The sequence below is a fragment of the Crocodylus siamensis genome, chromosome 1 (assembly GCF_052110815.1).
Source record: "Crocodylus siamensis isolate JL-2025a chromosome 1, ASM5211081v1, whole genome shotgun sequence".
NCBI classification, from domain to species: Eukaryota; Metazoa; Chordata; order Crocodylia; family Crocodylidae; genus Crocodylus; species Crocodylus siamensis.
The window spans coordinates 150729644-150750938 of NC_143395.1; the positions used below are offsets into that span (position 1 = coordinate 150729644).

A 21295-nucleotide genomic window follows, 5' to 3' on the forward strand; every position below is an offset into this window, starting at 1 on the left:
ATTTCTGGATTAGTAGATGGATATCTCTAATAGTAGGCAAGAGATCAAAGGCGCAGTTCGAAGCCAATATAAAGAAACAAAATAACCTGATCCCAATTCTTTTCTTTTCCAGTTAGTTAGGGAAGTGGAGACAGAAAACTGGTTTTGCTATCTCCAGGGAATCCTACATTTTACCTCTCCCTCTACCTCACTGAAGAATCAAACCCTGAGTTTTGCAGCAAAAGTAAACTGTTTGTAGAGTTATTGTTCACGATGGCCTACTGCTTCCCTGGTGCATTTTGTTTGTGGTTCTGAAAGTACCCCATTTTGCAGGGAAAAAAATCAAGAGGCACAAGTCACAAAAACTACTTCTAGTGCTCATTTTGTTATTTTACATTTTACCTATGCTAACCAGAAGTAGCACAAATATTTTCCAGATCCACAATTTTCCATTTTTGTCCTTATCCACAAAAGCGTAAGGAGTTATGAGGTATTTGTTACCTTCTTCCCTTCAGTGAGTATGGCGCTGGGTAGCCACATTAGTCTGAAATCAGGCTGAACACAGGGCAGGATGGCATCTTGGAGCAGTAGTTTTCAAGCTTTTCAGACTCAAGGCATCTCTGAATAATCTCAAGGCACATCTCAATAGGCTCAAAGCATCCTTTGGAAAATGTGATCTCTTATTTTTTCCTCATTTTGGGGTACATAAAAATACTAGAGCAATTCTACTGCAAAGAGCTCAGAAAGACCACACAAGGGCAAAATGTTTTGGACACTATGGATTCTTATTTGAAATCTCTGGGTTTATTTCCTGAATCATGTTTGCACACCTGACAATGCTAACACGACATGGCACCCCACAGCACCCTAGAAAGGATCTCAGGGCACCCCAGGATGCCTCAGCATCCTGTTTAAAAGCACCATGTTAGTGACTAACTCATTCAGAGAGGCATATGCTTTCACAAACAACCTCCTACTTCACCAGTTAGTCTCTACCTAAGATGCCACCCTGCCCCTCCTCCTTCCCGTCAGTGAGGTCAGACTCAGAACAGTTCTTGTGCATTTGTCGACTAATCATTTTATTGTTCTCTTCAGGCTTCAGTTCCAAGGAAGAATTGAATCCAAAACCTTTAGAGCCTGTTTCCCAGGGAAATCCAAGTATGTAAATCAGAATTAATTATATAGTTCAGTGATGGGGGGCTTTTTGCTGTTACATTTTACGTGCTTTTGATGGAATACAGTAAAATAATTTAAATGTTAGCTACTAGAAAAACTTACTGCAGAACACACAAGCCTTTGTAACAGAATACTGGACGTGCTTTTAAGGTTTCTGGTTTGCCATGGTCCATGTTTCTCTTCTGATGTAAAACTTCTAACTTTGTGGAGCAACAGAGTCTTGATTTACCTAATGTTAAATAAGATACTAGCGGTTCAAGATCTGCTGTGAGAGGCAGATGAATTCCACCATCCAAGAACATCGGGCTTGGAAATACGTCAGGCACAGAAGAGTTTTGATCTGACAGGAGGAAGATGCTAACTGAGGCTCTGGGATCATGCACAGGCGACTGAGCTCTAGTAATAGGATTCCTTTCATCTGACCTGTTTGATGGAGCAGGCTGGGCTCCTGAAATTGGGACTTCATTTCTTTTGCAACAATTTATTGGAGTAAGTAAGGAGTCATGCAGAAAAAAAACCCTCACTCTTCTCTCTACAAAGGCATGGCCCAGAGACCTCTGTGGTCAATGGGAGAATTTCCCATTGAGTTCAACAATCTTTGCATCAAGCCTAGAGGAAGCAGTGAGACTGAAGGAAATTCAGTTAAAGAGAAGACAGACTCGGTTTCACCACTGACAGAAACCCTTCTCTGAGTTGCTAAAGCCCTCAGCTCTCCACTTACACTGCCGGCAGCTGCTATGGAGCAGATGTGGATGGCAAGTACCAAAATTCTGTAGCACAGGGACACGTTACAGCAACACAAACTACATTTAAAGGGGATTTTAAAATAAATATTTAAGTGGATATTGACATAATCCCTATGTTTATTTCTATTACTTAAATGTTTTAATGGCTTGTCTGTGAATGCCAGCTGTATCTTATACTGTCACAGTAATTAAGGGTCCTTAGTACAGAGTCTGTTTAGGTTCACTCTGTTGCCCTTGGCTCTGAGACGTACAGAGTGCAAAGGACCACAGTTTCACAACCAACAATTACAATGTAAAATGAAATTAGCAGGTGTAACAGAATCAGAATTCCTGTCCTTCCTGTATTGATAAGTCACTTCTGGTATGGCCTGGCTCCTTTCCCCTGATCGGGCCACAGAGCCTGTGTTGCTGAATTCCTGTTAGCTTTTCTTGCAAATCTGAAAATGTTGGGAACATACTGAAGTATTTGTCAGGTGAGGGCCTCATAACATCTTATTTGTCACAGAGAGAAGTCTCACAGCAGTCAATGGCCTTTCCTAATTTCTACACAAGGCAAAACATGCACATGATCAGAACCCCTTAAAAAAAAAGGCCTTTTTTCACATAATCAGATCACAGGATAGGATTTCATTTTAAGGAGCTGAAACCTCAGGATAATTTGGTCCTTGATGAAGGCTGTATTGTTGTAGGAGCCTATCCTTGCCCCATGCTCAGTTATGAATGACCACAGTTCCTTGTCATGCTTCCAGCACTTAGGATTTGTGAAATTAGAAAAACAACAGCCAAGCTACTGAGCAAACAAAGTCATTAGATGGGAAGTCAGTTACATAATCTGGTAGCAACAATCAGTACTGTGTACCATTTGGGTTAATTTATAATTAAAAGGTACTCATTCTTGTTAATCTGATTGGTAGGAAGTGACATTAAAGAATAACTTGTGGCTTATACTGAGGAAAAAATGGTATTTAGCACTTGTAGTTGAGCCAGTTTTAGTCCCATTCCAGTCAATGATGTTTCTTTGTCCATTGACTGGTATACAGGTAAAAATCAGTTGGTTAATGGCTGTATATACCATTTGCAAAGGAATATGGATATATCTACTGTAAGAGGGAAGAGTTCGGTTAGACTAAGCACGGCTTTTTAGAGTGCAGTTTTCAGTAGAATGAGCCAATATGGTAAGGCCAATAGTATATATTGCATATATGTATTTAAGGGTTTGAAATTAAAGTAAAAAAGAGCCTATACTAGATGTGAAAAAAACACAAGGTTGTCATCCTTGGGATAATTCTACCTCAGACCACAGTCGCTGAAGCCTTCAGTGATACCACAAGCCACATTTCTGGAATTGCTTTTATCAGTGACTTACAGAAAGTGCAAAAAAATAGCTGCACAGAGGAAGGTAAAATCCTCAGTAACGCCTATTCACAATACAACAGGTTTGGGAAACTGAAGGGCATAAGATGCACATTAACATACTCCCAGGACAATGCCAGTGGCACAAGAAAACTGCAGGGCTATCCCAGGCAAAGGTATAGCAGCCATGAACAGGAATGCACAGCAGCCTAAGTGGCCCAGGGTTGAGGAATCGGGTCTGTGCTTCATCTGCCCAGCCTACTTTGAGGGAAACTCCGGGAGTTTTGCCCTTTATTTCAGTAGAGCCCAGAATTCAGCTTCAAACTGTTGTTGGAGTGAATGGATTGTCCCCAGCCTGCTGATTAGGATTAATGTTGTAGGTGATAAATCATTTGTGCTATATCCGTTACAGTGTTTAGGCCAAATATTAGCATAATTGGGTGAAATCTGATGGCCTGTGTTATATAAGAGGTCAGGCTAGATGACAAAGTTGCTTCTGTAAACAAGGATAGACTGATTTGATGTAAGGTGTTTCCATTGTGGGATATGTTGCCAGGTACAGATGAGACACTTTGATGTGAGATAAAAAGCATCCATTAAAGAATAAAAGTACCCAGCAATGCTTGATTCTTCTTTTCCCCTCTATGTCTCATCTTAGACTGCAAAGTTGATTTGTCCTTCTTGATTGATGGGAGCTGGAGCATTGGTAAACGCCGCTTTCAGATCCAAAAACAGTTCCTAAGTGATGTGTCTCAGGCTCTTGATATTGGTATAGCTGGTCCTCTCATGGGCATCATCCAATATGGGTAAGAGTGACTTATATTTGGTAGTCTGCTGGCTAGATCTGCCTCTACCTCAGCCTGCATAAGTGTTCTACGTCTTTCTGCTTTTAGTATGTCATAGTCTTTCTTCTTATTAGAGTTTACTTTCAATGACAGAAATGACCTAAATAGTCTAAAATTCAACCCATGAAATGTAGGGGAAAACAGATAGTTTTATTCAATTAGGAAAAATCTACTTGATTACCTTTAAGGCTTGAATGTATGTAAAAAAGTTGCTGTAGGTTGGAGTAGATCAGGGTGGACAAAATATGGCCCTTGGGCCAGATCCATCCTGCCAACAGATTTGATCCAGTCCACAGGTGGACAGCCACTGACTCACTGGATCTGGCCCACGGGTTCCCTTTGCCCAAGAACATTACTAAATCTATTGTAAATGGGAACATGCTGCGTGTGAAACAAAAATTAACAGCTTCTTTCTTCCTTTTGACCCATTAGTGATGACCCTTCAACAGAATTTAACCTCAAAACTTATGCAAACTCCAGAGATCTGAGAAATGCCATTGAGAAAATTTCACAGAAAGGAGGGCTTTCCAATGTCGGTATGTAACCTGGGCTTAGCTGCTTTGATGCTATTTACCACAAGGAAGAACAAAAGGATATGGAATCCCACTTTTGGTAGACATACAGGCTAGGGGCAGACATTCAAAAAGCCTGAGCCTGAACTGATTCAATCTCTGCAGGTTAGTCTAACCTGGCTAGGCTGAACTGTTTTAAAAACAGACAGACATTCTCTCTGGACTGAGCAAATTCAGGCACATGCCTGCAGTGACTCAGGGCAGAAGCTGAGAGGTGGTAGAGCAGCCCTCCCTTCCCTTCTGCAAGAAGCTGAGATGAGCGGGGCATGGCAAGACCCCAGCAGGACTCTCTCATTGGGGAGGTCTGCCTGCATGGTCCCAGGTTTTTTCCTGCTGGCTGCTCAAGGGGTGGGAGTGTAGCCTCACCAGGCAAGGGGGGAGAGGGAGATGCAGTGCATGCATCTGTTGATGATACACAGCTTTTTAATCTCCCTCCTTGTCATCATACTTTCTGCAACAATATGACAGGCAAGCAAGCCAGCTGAGGGCTGATAACAATAACATTCTTCATCACCCAATTAGCAAAACAATGGCCCCTCTCCATTACTTCAAACTTCTTAAACAGCTTACCAGCAGACCTGTTGATTAGCTCCAAACAGCCCTAAGCAGTCACTGTTTTGTCTGCCTGTCCCAGTGAAACTGGAGAGAGAGGGACACACAGACATCTCCTGGCATTAGCTAGCATACCACATGCCTAGGGTCCATGGGGCTGGGGTCTATGCTGTGGGAGATGGGAGGAAGGGGATTTCCTGCTTGAGTAGCAAGTGGGGAAGGGATTAGGGCAGGAGGAAGCCAGGTAAACCCTGCTGTGTCTGCAATCTCTGCTGGAGCCTTACACAGCGTTAGCTAGCATACCATATGCTGGCTATAGTCCGTGACGTGGCAGAGAGGAGGAAGGGATCTCTGCTTAAGCAGCAAGGGGGAGGGGGAGGCACGGGAAAGCCAGCAGACCCTGCTGTGCCTGCAAGTCGGCCAAGGAGCAGAGGGGAGAGGCCAGCTCTGCTGTGGAGCACAGAGTTCTGCCCAGCCCAGAGAGCTTGCTGGGATGCTGGGTGACTGATTTAATTTAAACCAGCAAGGGGACTGGGACAGATATTGCCTAAATTGATTTGACTCAGATCAGTTAAGTTTCATACTACATTCCACCAGATTTATCTCAAACTGGTTTCAGCCATTTTCAAACCTGTTTATGTGCACTGAACATCTGTTTTATTACAGGTTTAAACCAGTTTCTGATCACTTAAGCCAGTTTATCTGTAATGTCTGTCCCTAGCCAGAATCCCCTTGCAGTGCCATGAGATTAGCCTTGGGATCCAATGCTCCAAAATATGCCCCTAACACCCTGTGGTGCATATACTGCTATAATATTGAGAGGAACATTGCAGCTGCTCTGTCATTCCACTAGAACTCCTTGGTGGTCAGATGGATTTTAATGCTGATGACTTCGGTGCTAGCAAGGGGAATGTTAAACCCACAAATGAAAAAGAAAAGTTATTCTATTTTTAAAAAAATCCTAGTTCTATCTTTCTTACCTCGTGGAAGGTTGTGGAATACCGAGAAGGTTGGATGGTGACACATTTCTCCATTATCCTTATCAGCAGCAGCCACTGGCATATCTAAGATACTTGCTATCTTTGGCAACCCATCAGAGATTGTATGAAGGGCAGAGAAGGCTTATGATATTTGTTACTCTAGTAGTAGGGTAGAGCAGATGTTTACAGCATCAGAGGTATTTCCCCATCTCTGTAGCTGTTTCAGCTCTGCCTGCAAAAGCACATCTCAGCAATGCTCTAAGTCTTGAATTCAACCTCTGCCTAAAGATCAATGAATAACATTAGCTACAAGAGTTTAATATTCCCATATATTTACGGACAGACAAAACACTGTGCACAGGATAAATCCCCAACTGTATACTGTACTTCTCTTCCAGGGAGGGCACTTTCGTTTGTTAACAAAAACTTCTTTTCGGATGCCAATGGGAACAGAGGCGGAGCACCCAATGTGGCCATCGTGATGGTGGATGGGTGGCCTACTGACAAGGTGGAGGAGGCCTCCAGACTAGCCAGAGAATCTGGAATCAACATTTTCTTTGTCACCATTGAAGCAGCTGATGAAAATGAAAAGCAGAATGTTATTGAACCCAACTTTGTGGACAAGGTAGTAGCAAGCAGGATACATGTGGGTTAGGTTGCAAAGTCTTCCAAAGTTCTCAGGGTGTTTAGTTTCTAAGAGTCTAATTACAGCCAACTTGTAGGAGGCACCATCTCCCCTGGTTGCTTCTTCTTAAAGATTATGGCTTCCCTGTTTATGTTGACCAGATATCCATGCAACATACATGTGTTAAAAAAGATTAGCAAAGCTACAGTTCAGAATTTGAAATTATATCAGTCTCAGGTCTATTACATGCTGCCCTTGCTAGCAAAGTCCATTTTTCGTAATGGTTGCTGAACTGAGAAGGATCCTTTCTTAACACAAGAATCAGAGTATTTGATGAAGTAGCTTGACGCTTACAAAAGCTCATGCCTCTCTAAATCAGTTAATTTCAAAGGTGCCACCCTGCCTGCTTGGTAACACAGCTAGATGCCTCTCTGGCAATAGGAGATTCCCCTAAAGGGGAAAACCATAGCACGTGGACTCTAGAAAATGCCATAAAACAGGCCTTGTGAGGAATAACACTGCCCCAGCAAGCGAGTAGGCATAGATAAGTGAACACTGGAAGTCTTTTCCATCTCTTAATTCCTACAGTGTTGTATTCGATGAACCATCTCAACTAAGCACACATACCACTATGGCTGTGTGTAGCTTTTGCCTATAGGCCAGCACTATAGAATGAAGAGAACACAAAATAATGAGGCAACAGAAATATCAGCCATAAAAATTCCCAGCGCTCCGATTACCATCCTCCCCTTCTTTTGAATTCTTAAATGATTGAGCAGGTAGGAAGCTTCAGTAGAAACTAGAGTTGTAAACTGTAATACGAAGAAGCGTATGAAATGATTTATTCATGATTGCTATTCCCAACTTGGGGATTTTGTGTGTGTGTTATAAAGTTAAACCCAACAGATGGAAACCTGAAGTAACTGTATTGAAGACAAAGGAGTTACTGTGAATATACAGTCCCATAAATGGAAGTAAGATTTTATCCCAAAGTTATTTGTGCCCTATAGAATTTCTCCCATTTAGTAAAATAGGAGAAGACTTGTCAGTCTATAAACGCATCTGTGGATTTGTACATCAATAAAGCAAGATTTCAGACTATTAATCAGAAAACAAAACTTTTGACCCTGGCATAAAATTTCAGTTGTTTAGTTTCAGTATCTTTATTTTGAATTTTCATTAAATCCCTAACTGGGGCTGAGGTAATACAAGGCATAAACCTAAAATTTCCAGCTTCCTTGGGCTGAAACTTGTTGTGACATGTAAGTTAGTAGCCAGTTTGGGATTCTCTGTTTACCATGGATGCTATATATCTGTCATGGCACTCTGGAATTGTACAAAAGATATTTTAAAACCGTTCAGATATTTTTTCACATTCTAGCCAAGAGCAACTTTATATTAAAACACAAGACTTTATAGACAGTTACTAATACAGTTTGATGAAGACTAAATCTGTAGGTATTCTGAAATTACACACGTCTGATATATTAATGGTTAAGGCACATCATCCAATGGCCATGTATCCAATTATTTTTTTTTTCATTTTTTGAATAAGAATGTAAAAGTGACCAGACCTTTTTGTACAGTGATGGTATCTTGAAATGGCCACTACAAGGCAGGTTTAGTTAGGACTTCAGTGATATGGAAGGATTCACATGCACATGCTAGCCTGAAATCAAACTGGTGTTCAACTTCCTTTTATGAGAGTTCTTTAATGAAACCAAACCCAGTCTCCATAAGAAATCACAGAGTGCAGACATATTAACTACTAAAGATAACAGTTTAATAAACTTGTTTGTCATCTCAATCTTTTTCTCATAAATAAAGAGATGTCTTGTTACACTTTGAGTAAAAATAAATCCCAACACATTTTACAGTGTGGATAGGGAGAACATGCGTCCTCTGCCATTGCGGATTGGCCCCAGTACTGGATGCCTATTTAAACAACACTGCAGGGTGGAGCCGGAGGTGGAAAATGCTAGAGCAGGCAGGGTTCAGGAAGCAGAGAGGAAGTCAGTAGGTATTTTCAGAAAGCTGCCTTTCTTGGAGCAACACTAAAGATGATTTTGTGCAATTTCTACTGTCAGTCTGCCATGGAACATATTTCCTCTACATTTCAAATCATGCAATGCCGTGCACTGGGCTGTCCCCAGTCAGCACTTAAATTGGCCTTTAATCTCATTTTCATTTCATTTTTAAAAGGCAAAGCTTCAGCCAGTCTCTGTGAAACTGCCAGAGACAAAGAGAAAGAAGGAAAGCAGGGGACTCAAACAGGAAGGGAAAAGATGGTATCTTGTGATTGGCTGGGGCAGAGTGTCAAGGTAAATTTTAAAAAGAGGGGCAAAAACCAAAGAGGATAAACATGGGCAGGATATGCAGTGAAGCCTAAACCAGCACATGCAGTGACTCACTCACAGCTGTTGTAATATAGGTTTGCTGAGGGCAGAGGCAGCTGCCTTGTCCTCTGTGGAGGCTCAGGTGCAGAAATACAACTGGAGTTGTCAAATGCTCTCATCACAATGGTTGAAACATTAGCACCCTAACCTAAACCTTAAATGCATCTAATCTTGCCTCTACCATAACCTGCATCCCCTCCCTCCATCCAACCACCCCTGTTCTACCTCTTTTGATCCTGCTCCGGTCAGCTCTGGAAGACCCTCTTCAGACTTGCTCCCCATGCACATTAGCTAAAATAAGCACTTATGGCTCTTGGCTAAAAAAGATTAAATTAAATTTTAATTCTGGAGCCAGCAAAATGATGAAGGCCTATCCTTAAACTTCCACATCATCAACACACTTGTTTACAACATTTCAGTTGTGTAATCCTCTCTTGTGGTTGAGATGACATGAACCCAAAGCACTGCAGCTTGACTCGGAGGAACCAGGCTGTTTGCAGGGTTGAAATGTAACGGAGCCTCCATTTATGTTGAAACAGAGAAGAAAGGATGTAGAGAGTCATTGCCAGACAAATACAGAAATCCAACAAAGACACATTCCCATAGTGAAGCGGCAGCAATTAAGTGAAGACATCTGTCTGAAAGAAATCTGTAGTTTTGGCATTGTGTGCAAGATTTAGACTAAGTACTCCAGAACCTGTTCATAACTCCTCCCCACCATATGCAGTGGGTGGTAACATTTCAGACTGAATTTATCCAGTTGAGATAATTTTGATAGTTCCATCACATGCTCTGTAACTAAAAGGGGTAGGAAAGCTAATGCTTTAGCTGAATGTAAATGATTATTTTGACACCCCCTCCCAAGAAACATAGTGAAATTAAACTAAATCCTTATAATGGTTGATGAATGCTCTGTTACTTTTGCCTCTCTCTCCAGGCTGTATGTAGAACAAATGGCTTCTATTCCATTAATGTACCAAGTTGGTTTAGCCTACATAAGGTAGTCCAGCTCTTGGTGAAGCGGGTCTGTGACACTGATCGACTGGCTTGCAGTAAGACCTGTCTAAATTCAGCTGACATTGGATTTGTAATAGATGGGTCCAGCAGTGTTGGCACTGGCAACTTTCGCACTCTTCTCCAATTTGTGGCCAACATAAGCAAGGAATTTGAGATTTCAGACACCGACACCCGGATTGGAGCTGTGCAGTACACATATGAGCAGAGGCTGGAGTTTGGTTTTGATAAGTACAGCACTAAGCAAGATGTACTGAATGCCATTAAGAGAATCAACTACTGGAGTGGCGGGACCAGCACTGGAGAAGCCATCAACTATGCCTCTGAGCACCTGTTCAGCAAATCCAAGCCCAATAAAAGGAAGATAATGATTCTCATTACCGATGGCAGGTCTTATGATGATGTCCGGGTGCCAGCCATGACAGCTCATCAAAATGGTAAAATAGTGCTCTTCCTTCAGGGTTATTGACTCCACCTTGGTATAGTACCTTAACATTTATCAAGAAAAGACCCATCAGGCACAATTCTGTTTCACTTTATGGACCCAAATAACAGTTGTCCAGCTGCATAAGTGCTATCTTTGGTGATTACACATTGCTTATGATTCTATTACTCCAGTTGAATGGATATGTGAGTGTGCTTAGTGAACAGCTGGCTGTGCACTGGGCATGCAGCTACGCAGCTATGTATGTATGTGCATACACGGATGATGCGTAAATCACAAAACTACCTAGCAGAAACCTGTGAGTAGAAGGTGTTAGATGGGAGGAGTGGGAAACAGCTCCCATATTTTAGCCCCAATATGTAAGTGGTTATGGCCCTTTCCACTTTACCCAGAGGGAATTTGAACATACATATCTCTAACTTCCTATATTGGTGCTGTAACCACAAGGCCACAGGTTAACCATTATCCAGAACTCTCTCTAGCACTCCTTTTGAAGCTGCCACCCAGAACAGCCAAGAAAAAGGTGCAGGGCCAAGAGAAAGAGAGCAAGCTAGCGCATATGTGGGCCAGTGAGATGGCAACTACTCTGGAAAGTAGCAGATCAGGTTCTAGCTTGGCTCCTTGTTCTCTATTAAATAGAAATTTCTCATCCATTTTATCAGATGAGAATTGCAGTAATTCCGGCTCAAAGAGCAGGGCTAGATAGGGGACTAGCTAATTCTTGGCCTGTGGCATAGTCTTTAGAGCACTGTTCTTGGATGCAGGCTCAAACCCTCTCCCCTATGAAGAGGAGGGCTTAACAACTTGGTCTCCTGCTTCCTGGGCAAACACCATAACTACTCAGGCATTGGAACTAGAACACGGGAGGACCTTTATCCTGGTTTCTCAGGACTTATGCTCTCACACATGTTAGAAGCTTACATGCCCACATGGCACTGGTATTAGAATTGTAAATTGTGTTTAAGTGACACCTTCACAACTGGAAAACTGCCCTCTGGGTGCCTGAAAGGCAACAGTGTTCTGCTCTTAGTTTTCTATTACAACATACTATCAGGAGATTTGCAACGCCCACCATACTTTGCAGTATGGCCCACTGAAATCTGATCAAGACTAGGGCCTGGTAAGAAAATGGAGGGGAAACCTCTAAGAAAACATCATAGGCAGGTCCAGCTGCTGTGTTGTTTATAAGCTTACTTTTGATTTCAGTTTACAGTAAATGCACACTTTGCATAGAACTATACCAACTACCTATAAAAGTCTGCTATTTTAAAATATTTTTTGCCATGTGCAAGACTTTTTTAGACCAATTTGTTCCTTCTCCCTCTCTACCCTGAATACACTCTTCTATCCCTGTGCTGTAGGTTTCCAAAGAATTACAGAGCAATTCCGTCACAGGAACAGATTAAATCCAATATAGATGGCTTTCTGGTGTCCCTTTCAAATTTTCCATTCTAGGCAACAGAGTGAGAGTAGGGGCAAAATAGTCATTAACTTTAGATGGAGGGAATAAAAATAGTCTCCGTTGTACCTTTGGCTAGTGTTTTTCAAGAGAGACAGCAGAGAATCTTGCCCTTCCTTTTTATGTCCTTATCATTACAGTTTGCAATACCTGTCTAGTTTCAATGCAAAGGTTATTTTGAAATACATTATCCTCAAGCTCTGACTTTCTTTACAGGAGTCATAGCATACTCCATAGGAATTGCATGGGCAGCCCAGGATGAATTGGAAGCCATTGCAACAGACCCGGATAAAGAGCACTCCTTCTTTGTGGATGAGTTTGACAACCTCTACAAATTTGTTTCCAAGATCATCCAGAACATTTGTACAGAGTTCAATTCTCAGCCTCGGAACTGATCAGATCAGGCACAGTATCATACTAACGCTGGATCACTGGGTGTCTCACAAAAGATGCACAGAATGCTATACAAGTAATGCCAGCTATGAGTCCAAGATATACCAGCAGAGTAGTTCCCTGGCATTTTTGTGTTAACAAGGTTGATCTCAGCTCTATTCCCTATGCATGGTAATGCTCTGCTAGACTGATATGTTTTTCCTTTTTGCGGGCTTCAAAACTCTGTTCTGACTGGAGAAATGCAAGGTACAGTTAGGATCCTTGAGAAAAGAAAGGACATGATTCAGATTTGTGGTTTTGAAATGTGTTTCCAAAACAAGGGTTTGCATAGCAGTTGTCAATACAAAGCCCCAACCTCATTTGATTCATGCCATTGTGTGCTGGAGAACCCCCTTAAAGAAGTGCTCTACCCCTCCCCAGTGGTTCTCAAGTGGTGAAGTGTGAACTACTGTGGGTCTGCAGAGCACTTCCAGGGATTGCCCAACATACTGGTTTTCAGTGGGGAAACATATAATGTTCTCACTGATGCTTTCTGCTAGTTGGCCAGTCCAGATCTTTGAACTTCCAGAAGCAAATCCTGAACACCTGTCTCTTAAGCTCTACACAGGTTTTTGGGGTTTTTAATGAAATTTGACAGATTCAAAAAAGTATATATATTCCACAGTGACCAGGTTTGCAAATCAGTTAGGAGGGAAGAACCAGACTACAATGGATCAGAGCAGCTGAGAACAATGGCAGCTCTAAATATCTCCTGATCATACAGAAGCTGTAGCACTGTTGGAGAAGGAGCAAACCATGAACATACCAAACACTGGAAATGTAAACAAAATCCCCCACTTCTCCCCCTCCCCCCCACCACACACACTTTCTCTCTAATAGCATTTGCTTTTAACATTGTCTCAGCACTATTCTAACGTTAATGTAATTTGCCAGGTGTCTGAGCTCTGTATTTTCAACAAGGGCTGGGAAAAAAGATTTTAGGGAAAGGGTTTTGATTATAAAATAGTCCACAAATGGGGGTTAGGGGGAGTATGAGGACCACTGCACCACGACCCGGGCTTGCTTCATTTTGGTTCCATCTGCAGAATGGATAGTAAACAAGAGCAAGGGATGCTTTTGCTAAGGATTTGAGGGATGTTATTTTAGTGGGTTATTGTTTTTTTGTAAATACTGGCAGAAACAAGAGTTCCAGTGTTGGAGCCATTCTGTATACATAGTACTTAAGGTTGAGTACTATATATTCTCTGGCTCATAGCATATGTATTGCACTGCTTTTGACCATACCAGCTATAGGTGGCCAGCTCCTTATTGAAAAAGGCATGATAAATCATCACCAAGAAACAACGCTGGGGTGACACATTAGGGAGAGGTTTGGAAGAATTATGCTTTAATTAGGAAGTGCAGTTGTTATCTGTTTTTCCACTCAGTAGAACTTGAGAGAACAAGTTCATTATTCACAATTTATGGACAGAAAGAAGTAAACGTGGGCTGAGAGCAAGCAATAGTGTCTAGCTTCGTGCACTGCAGAAGCTTGTGGGAGGCAAATATCTCTAGGCATTGCAGCACACTAAAATAGAAATTGAAATATCAATTCTGAGTGTATTTGCACATCACAACTTTTACAGTCCCTGTCCTGTGCATAAATAAATTATCTGCTATCTTAAAAACCTCCTTGTGCAAACATGTTAATTAAAGTAAATGAATAGCTAAGGAGAAATCCAGGTTTGAAAATGTTGGGCTACAATTAAAGAATTGGGCTACAGTTAAAAAAATCCCACAATGAGCGATACAAAAATCAATCTGGGTAGTACAACTGCTACAAATCTGTTTAATTTTATAACTGGTAGTCTTATTAGGAGGAACAGTTGTATTACTTTGGGAATAGTCAAATCCCTCTCTCTTCTGGCAGAAATGTATTTCATTCTACTCATTTAATTCATTCCAATTCATTTAATTCAGTATCACAGATAGAAGGCATAAGGGTCACTGCAGATGGATAAAAGATGTGGAAGTTAGTGGTAAAAGGTTTGAGTCTTGCAGTGTCTTCCTCCTGCCTTAAAAGTAACAATAAAAAATTAGTGATAAGGCAAAATCTTAAATCAGAGCAGCAGAATCCCACCCCCCTTCTTCAAATCTTCAGTGTTGCTGCTGACACACTAAAGAAGCTTATATGGCTAGACAAAACTCAAGACTCAAAACTGAGTAAGAGAAGTGTGGACCAGTTACCAGTTTTACTTGTTGAAAAGCTCTTTTCCCTTCTTAAAGGCTGGCTGAGAATCCTAAATGACTAAGGAAAGGACATATTTAGCTTTGTGTTTTAGCTTCTCAGCTACTCTTCATATTACAGGTTATGTTTCAATGCAGCAAAATGTCACTGCATATTTAGTTCAAAACAGAATGTACTCTATCAACAGAGTAGATACTAAGATACTTCCAAGTTGAGCACTTCTTCTCTGTTAACAGCACAAATACCAGAGAAGTTAGGGCATAATAATTAGGTCTGTTTGCATGCTTAGGAGATATACTCATTCCTTTGCACATTTTAATCTTAAGAATAGCAACCTCTTAAGCATTTATCACAAGAGTTTTAAAATGTGTTCTTACAAGTAGCAGTTGTGGCCATGCCATCCTCTTTTCAAACATGCAAAGTTGATCTTAAAAGGAACTTAAGGGTTTGGATTGGGTTGGGTTGGGTTGGAATTTTTGGTGGCTTAGCTCTGTTGAACAATTATTCTCTATGATGACTGAATGACATATGGATTTTGGCATATGGTTTGTTAGGTTGCCAGATCCAGAAAAGTGAAAAGGATTTGAATATTAAGAATACCTCAATGTTGATATCCTTTTAATAAATATGGCAAATGTAAAGGGTTTAAAGGGCATATTCTACAAGGATTAACACTACTGCTAACCACCAGGGGAAATATAATGCATGGACCCAATGCCAAATGTACTATTGTATTTTCTATTTTACCTGTTGACAGCATCCAAAATAGATAGTTTATGTACTAAAAAGCCTTGGAAAGAATATTTTGGTAAAATATGGGATAACATGTACATCTTAAGTTTTTGTCCTTGTATATTTGTTAGAGAAGGAAGCAGAGCTCCTTTTGTAACACAGGGGCTATCTAAAGAGCTTTTCATAATACAAGTTGCTAAACCTTTTGCAATAAAGAAACCCCAAAAGACGTGCAGTTCATGTTGTCTCATACATTTGAGATTTACATTTTCTCCAGAAAATGGATAACCAAACATTGCTGTTGCAATTTAGTTTTTAAAATGGAAACAGGTCTTTCCTATATCTAATCTGTGAAGTTCAGTAGGAGCCAAGGTATTATCATCAAAAGATTTTTGAACTTTCATGTTTAATGTACTCAGATAAATTACATCAAATGCTGAAAACTGTGCACCCAACAGTATAAACTAGCAGAGCAATAATTTAAGCAGCAGCAAAGGACAACAATAAGACATTTTTACATGATGCCAAAGAATCAGAGAAACATCCTGTGAAGGCTCAGGATTAAGCAGACCTTGAGTAGAAACACTTCTGTGCTAGTCAGCCAAACACCCTCCCTATTGTTAAACCAGGCAGACAGACAGCTCTGGCATATTTGACCCCTTTTAGGAATGAAATCAATATGCCGTGTATGCTGATAATTACCAGATACATTTTGAACCTGTGTAGGTGGTGGGATTAGAGATTTAGGGCTAAACCCATTCAAGGATTTGGAAGTCATCCTTCAGCATTGTAGCATTTTTGTTTTAGGCACCTTGCTCCTGTAGCAGGAGCCACAGCTTGAGTTAGATTCAAAGTCTCTCTCAGACTTTGCTGGGGGCTGACTGTACTGCTGCTACCTGCATGGCAAATAGCGCAGCCCCATGTGTGAGAGCTGCCCCGGGCTTGGAGCTGCCCTCTAACACCCCTAGGTCTGAACTCTCTCTTCCCTGCAGCTACGTGCATAAGCCCTTTCTGTTAAAAATGGTGGTTATGGAGCTGCTGCAGCTCCTTCATTGCATCTGTGGTTTCAATACATGGGCTAGGCAAGAGATCAGGAGTTCATTTTCCATGCCACACCCTAAGTCACATGGGGGCACCATCCTCCTCCCTGCTAGAGAGGGAGAGTGAGGGGGATCTGGGTTTCCTCTTTGCCACAGAAAAGCATGGATTTTCTCCTCTAAAGGAGAAAAACGCAGGAAGCTGCAAGTTGCCCCTAGCAGGCTGGCAGAGTTCCAGCCTGCAAGGGGCTGCTTCAGGCTGCGGGGGAGCAGGACACTGCAAAGGTGCCACAGTCAGGCAGTGGCACATGCGTGGCAGCCAGGCAGTGTGGAGGACAGCAGCTTCTGCAGCTCCCAGCAGGCAAGTCTATGGGTGGAGGCAGCACCCACAGGCAACACTGGGAGGCAGGGGGCACAGGCAACACATGGGGGGGGACATGCCCCCCAGATTTCTGTACTACAGGGGTACAGGGCTGGAGCCTGACTAAACCAGCTCTGCAGCACAGCGGGTAAGACCTGGTGCAGGAAGGAGCACCACACTGCCATGGCTGCCATGGTGAGGTGTGATGGTAGTGCAGTTGTGCTCCCCACTGCTGCTGGGCAGGCAGGAGGCACCTCACCTTGGCAGCCATGGTGGTACACTGCTCCCTCCCATGCCAGGTCCTGCTGGGCTCGGAGGTGGCTCCTCCCAGAGCTGGTCTGGTCAGACTGCAGCACTGCCTGCACCCCATTGTGGGAGCAGATATCTGTGGTGGCACTCATCTCCCCACCCCACCACCCAACTTGTCATTTGTGCCTGCACACCCTGTTCCCCACACACTGGGGGCCTGGAGGCAGCAGATTGGGAGTGAGAGGCACCAGCAGGGCTGGGGGGGTGGAGGACTGTGGGCTGGAAGGGAGGAGCACTGGCATGGACAGAGACAGGGCACCGGCATTTTAGGGCTGTTCAGCACCACAAAGCAGCAGGGAGGAGAGCTGCAGCTAGACCCACATCTTAGTGAGTGAAGGGGGGTAGAGGGAGCTCCGATTTCCTATGAAAAAACCCACCCAAATCAAACACCAAAATATATAGGTATATAGAACGTATTTTATTACAACTGAGGCAGTGGTAGACTTCCAAATTGCTTTAAAATAGTAAATGTATCAATAAAACATTGTGTTCAACTGATACATATATATACATATACATATATACATATACATATACATATATAGTGGTGTTTCACTTTAATCACAGAAAAATGTGGATCTTGGGGGGCTTTAAAAATCAGGAGAACTTGGGATTTTTAAACAGAGAAACTAGGATACCCGGTCATCACAAAAGTGGGACTAGGAAAAGGGAGGGGGGGGGGGAAGGGGATGTCTTACATAAAGGTGGGATACTTTGACTTACGCTCTTGCCTAGTGAACGACTCCACACAGAACAGTGCAGGAGGAGGAGGAGGAGGAGGAAAGTGCCTGCAATGCAGAATAGCCTGGAGACTGGTAATATGGACACCCTTCTGGGAGAGGACAAAAGTGGGTTTGAACTCCACATTGTGGGTCAGTGCTCTAAATAATGAGCTGTAGTGGAAAGTGGCTTTGGATGTTTGCAATTTTAGACCTAACTGCCTAAATGTTAACTATGTTTTGTGGATTTAGCTCATCTTTCAGCTCCAAAAAAACAAGCTGAACTGAAGGGAGAACTTCCTGAGCCATGAGCTGCACAGCTCTTCCTTGTAATAGAAAACATCCCTTATGCATATAAATGTGATGTCACATTTGCTTTCTCTGAGTCGACTCAGAGTAGATGTTAAAGGCTGGAACAATTCCCAGAGCAGCCATTCACAGCCATTTCCAGAATATTTAGAAACGACATGGATAACAAGCAGATCCCAAACTGAATTTTACTAACTGTACAGAGACACGTGAGGCCTAGCTATAAACCCACTGCTGCAAGTCCTTGAGGCATGTGCGCTTTGTTCTAAGAAGAGAGTACACTCTTCATACATACTACACAGAGGTGTCAAGTCCAGTTATGCTTACCTGATATCTGTCTTCTTTCCTGGACTTGAGAGAACACTTGATAGAAACGCTACAGAGCAGAATTCAAACACGGAAACCTTATTTAAAAAGCCACCACTTCCAAGAAGGGATCAAGTAGAATGGGTTGAAATCCTTTAGTCCAGGTAAAGAATCCCTGAGAATGACACTAACTGGACAACATGTTTTAATTTTAAGACCAGAAAGTGTGGTGGGTGCCATGCTGGGTCTAGACAGGAAGGCTGATTTAGCCACAAAGCCTGCAGGCCTGTGCCCATGTTAACCACTTACAGCTCAGACAACAGAGAACAGACTGTTGCACTGAAGTTGGCCCTGCAGGATGCCCCTCATTACAGTGAGAAGATACATACCTGGCACAGGGATATCACGTAGAGGGAAGAGATCTTTGTGTGCCAGGTTGAGAACAACTGATGCATCATCTACTTTGGGTAGCCTGGGGTCCAAGTCTTCATGATCTCTTTTGGGTTTTGTGTGATTTTTTGCATGGGTCCAAAAGCAACTAGGGAGCTGTTCTTCAACTGCAAGCCCCACTGGTTGGTCAGAGGTTCCCTCTTCAACCAGCAGGCACCACTTGTTCCCTGGCTGCAGTCAAGCTGCACCTGCTGTTTTGTGTGAGTGCAGTTGCCGTAAGTGACTGCATGACTTCAAGATGGAGGCTTTCCAGCTCCCCAGTTCTCTTCCATGTTTCATTTCAGGAATCCACAGAAGAGGCTTCTTCAAACTCCTGCTACTCTTATTCTCCTGACAGGCAGGCCAATTATTTTCTCCTTTTTCCCCTTTCCAGCTTCAGTTCCTATTGCATATTCTTTATATTTAGAGAAGGCTTTGAAATAAGTTACACCAGTCCTTCTTGACACCACTAATACATGGATCACCACATTCAGACAATCTATTGGCCAATCTAAACTGAAGAAAAAAAAAATCAGAAATGTTATCTTGACATCCTGAATAGGAAAAGCAGATTTCATGTTGTGTATTATCTTAAACTATATGATGCACTCTCTCTGCAAGAACAAGTTCACTATTACTGGTAGGCAAAGAAAAGCTATTAAAAGACCTATGAGCATTATCTCATTTCTGAACAAAATGAATCAACTATTCTCATCTCCATTCTTAAAACTCCCAGACTGTAGAGGACTAACTTTCTTTGACAGGTCACTTAGGTACGAATGTATGTTCACATTTCTGAGTTCTAATAAACTCAGGGTTAATTTTTATCATCCAAGAGGTCTCAAGATGATTTTTTGTTAATTTCCATACCTTTTATTTCATAATATTTGAATAGAATAAAATGTTCAGTGCACCTTTAGGTTTGGCCATTATTGCCGGTAAGACCATCTTCATTTTAGCAGCTTATAAGCAGTATAAACTTCAAGGTCAGTTCATAAGCTAACTCTTCAGAACATTTAGGAGAAACTTGCCTGTGTGGACAAGTTATTACTAAATATTTTACACTTTTCTTTGCAGGGTCCAATAGCAGGTCACCATTGGAAAAAAGGATATTGGGCAGGACTTGCTTTTGTTCTGAGCTGATAATTCCCATGTTCCTGCAAGACAGGGGATGAGGAGGGCGGGGATTGGTTAACAGGACCTTTTCTCTCACCCACAGAACAGAGACAACCAGCTCTAAGCACAGGGAAAGCTGGATGGACTCAATAACAAATTAATGGTTTCCAGTTTTATGTAGGTTCCTGTTCTGTCTTTATGCACCATTGTTTTGAGCGTCTTCCATGAAGTCGTATGTTAAATGAGATGACTGCCATTTTCCCCAGTCCCCACACCCAGTGTTCAAACATCTGCACCCCAACAGATTGCACCAAGGTCATTAAAAACACCGTCCCTGCAAACCAACACACACCAAACAGATTCAGATCTTTCCAGAATGCCAAATACAAAAACTGTTGATACTTCTATTGCCACCATGATCAACACCACCACAAAACCATGAAAACCTACTGAGGCCCATCCCAATACAGCATGGGTCCTGCCAGACAGCTTTACAGTAACTAAAGTAGGTGAAACCAAAGTAGTATTGGGTGCATCTACATGTGCAATTAATGCAAAGAAATAAGCTCTGGAGCACTTTGAGTCAGAATAAACTGCTCCCAGGTGCAATGTCTGCACGTGTGCCTGGGATAGCAGCAATTTGAGTTGGGGCAGAGGAGCCTCGAGCTGGTAGGGGGCATGGGAAGTCAGCCCTAGGCTCTGGACAGTGGCACCAGGTGTCAGAGGAACTGGTTGGGGCACAAGGGTGCTAGTGTGGACTAGGCAACAGGCAGCCCTACACTTTAGCACCCTCATGCCCCAGTCAGCCCGTCACTGTCTACATGTGCATTTCAGTGGTTACTTGCTCCACCATAATACTGTCCCTAACAGTACTCTCTTACAGCTGAGTTAATTTACTGCACCCTAACACAAGTGCACGTGTAGACAATGACGCTTTACTGCAGAGCTATTTAGCCTACTCCACAGTAAAGTGTGTGTAGATGCGCCCATTATGCTACAGAATGAGTCTAACAGAATGTTGCACCTAAAAAAAGATTAACAGAAAAACCTTGTCACCAGAGAGAACCATTTTTCTATATCACCATTCCATCATCTCTGACCACCCAATCCTTATCCTCAAAGGAAACATACACAATACCTTCAGAAGATAGACTTTACTGAACATAAAAATTATAGACTTCACAGAAAGTTGTGAAGCACAGCTAACAGAGAACT

General features: G+C 42.3%; 1 protein-coding gene across 6 annotated transcripts in view; it reads left to right on the top strand.

The window, feature by feature from the left end:
* The window catches only part of VIT (vitrin), a 112643-nt gene extending 96920 nt beyond the window's left edge, over nt 1-15723 (top strand). For 5 of the 6 annotated variants that reach the window (XM_090045290.1, XM_090045308.1, XM_090045337.1 and 2 more), the window contains 6 exons: nt 1075-1137; nt 3913-4060; nt 4532-4635; nt 6602-6828; nt 10162-10675; nt 12359-15723. In XM_090045290.1, coding sequence (XP_089901416.1) covers nt 1075-1137; nt 3913-4060; nt 4532-4635; nt 6602-6828; nt 10162-10675; nt 12359-12537 — 1235 coding nt within the window. In that variant the 3' untranslated portion in view covers nt 12538-15723. The remainder of the gene's footprint in view (nt 1-1074; nt 1138-3912; nt 4061-4531; nt 4636-6601; nt 6829-10161; nt 10676-12358) is intronic. The other variant, XM_090045316.1, reaches the window with a different exon arrangement.
* Nucleotides 15724-21295: the final 5572 nt, after the last annotated feature.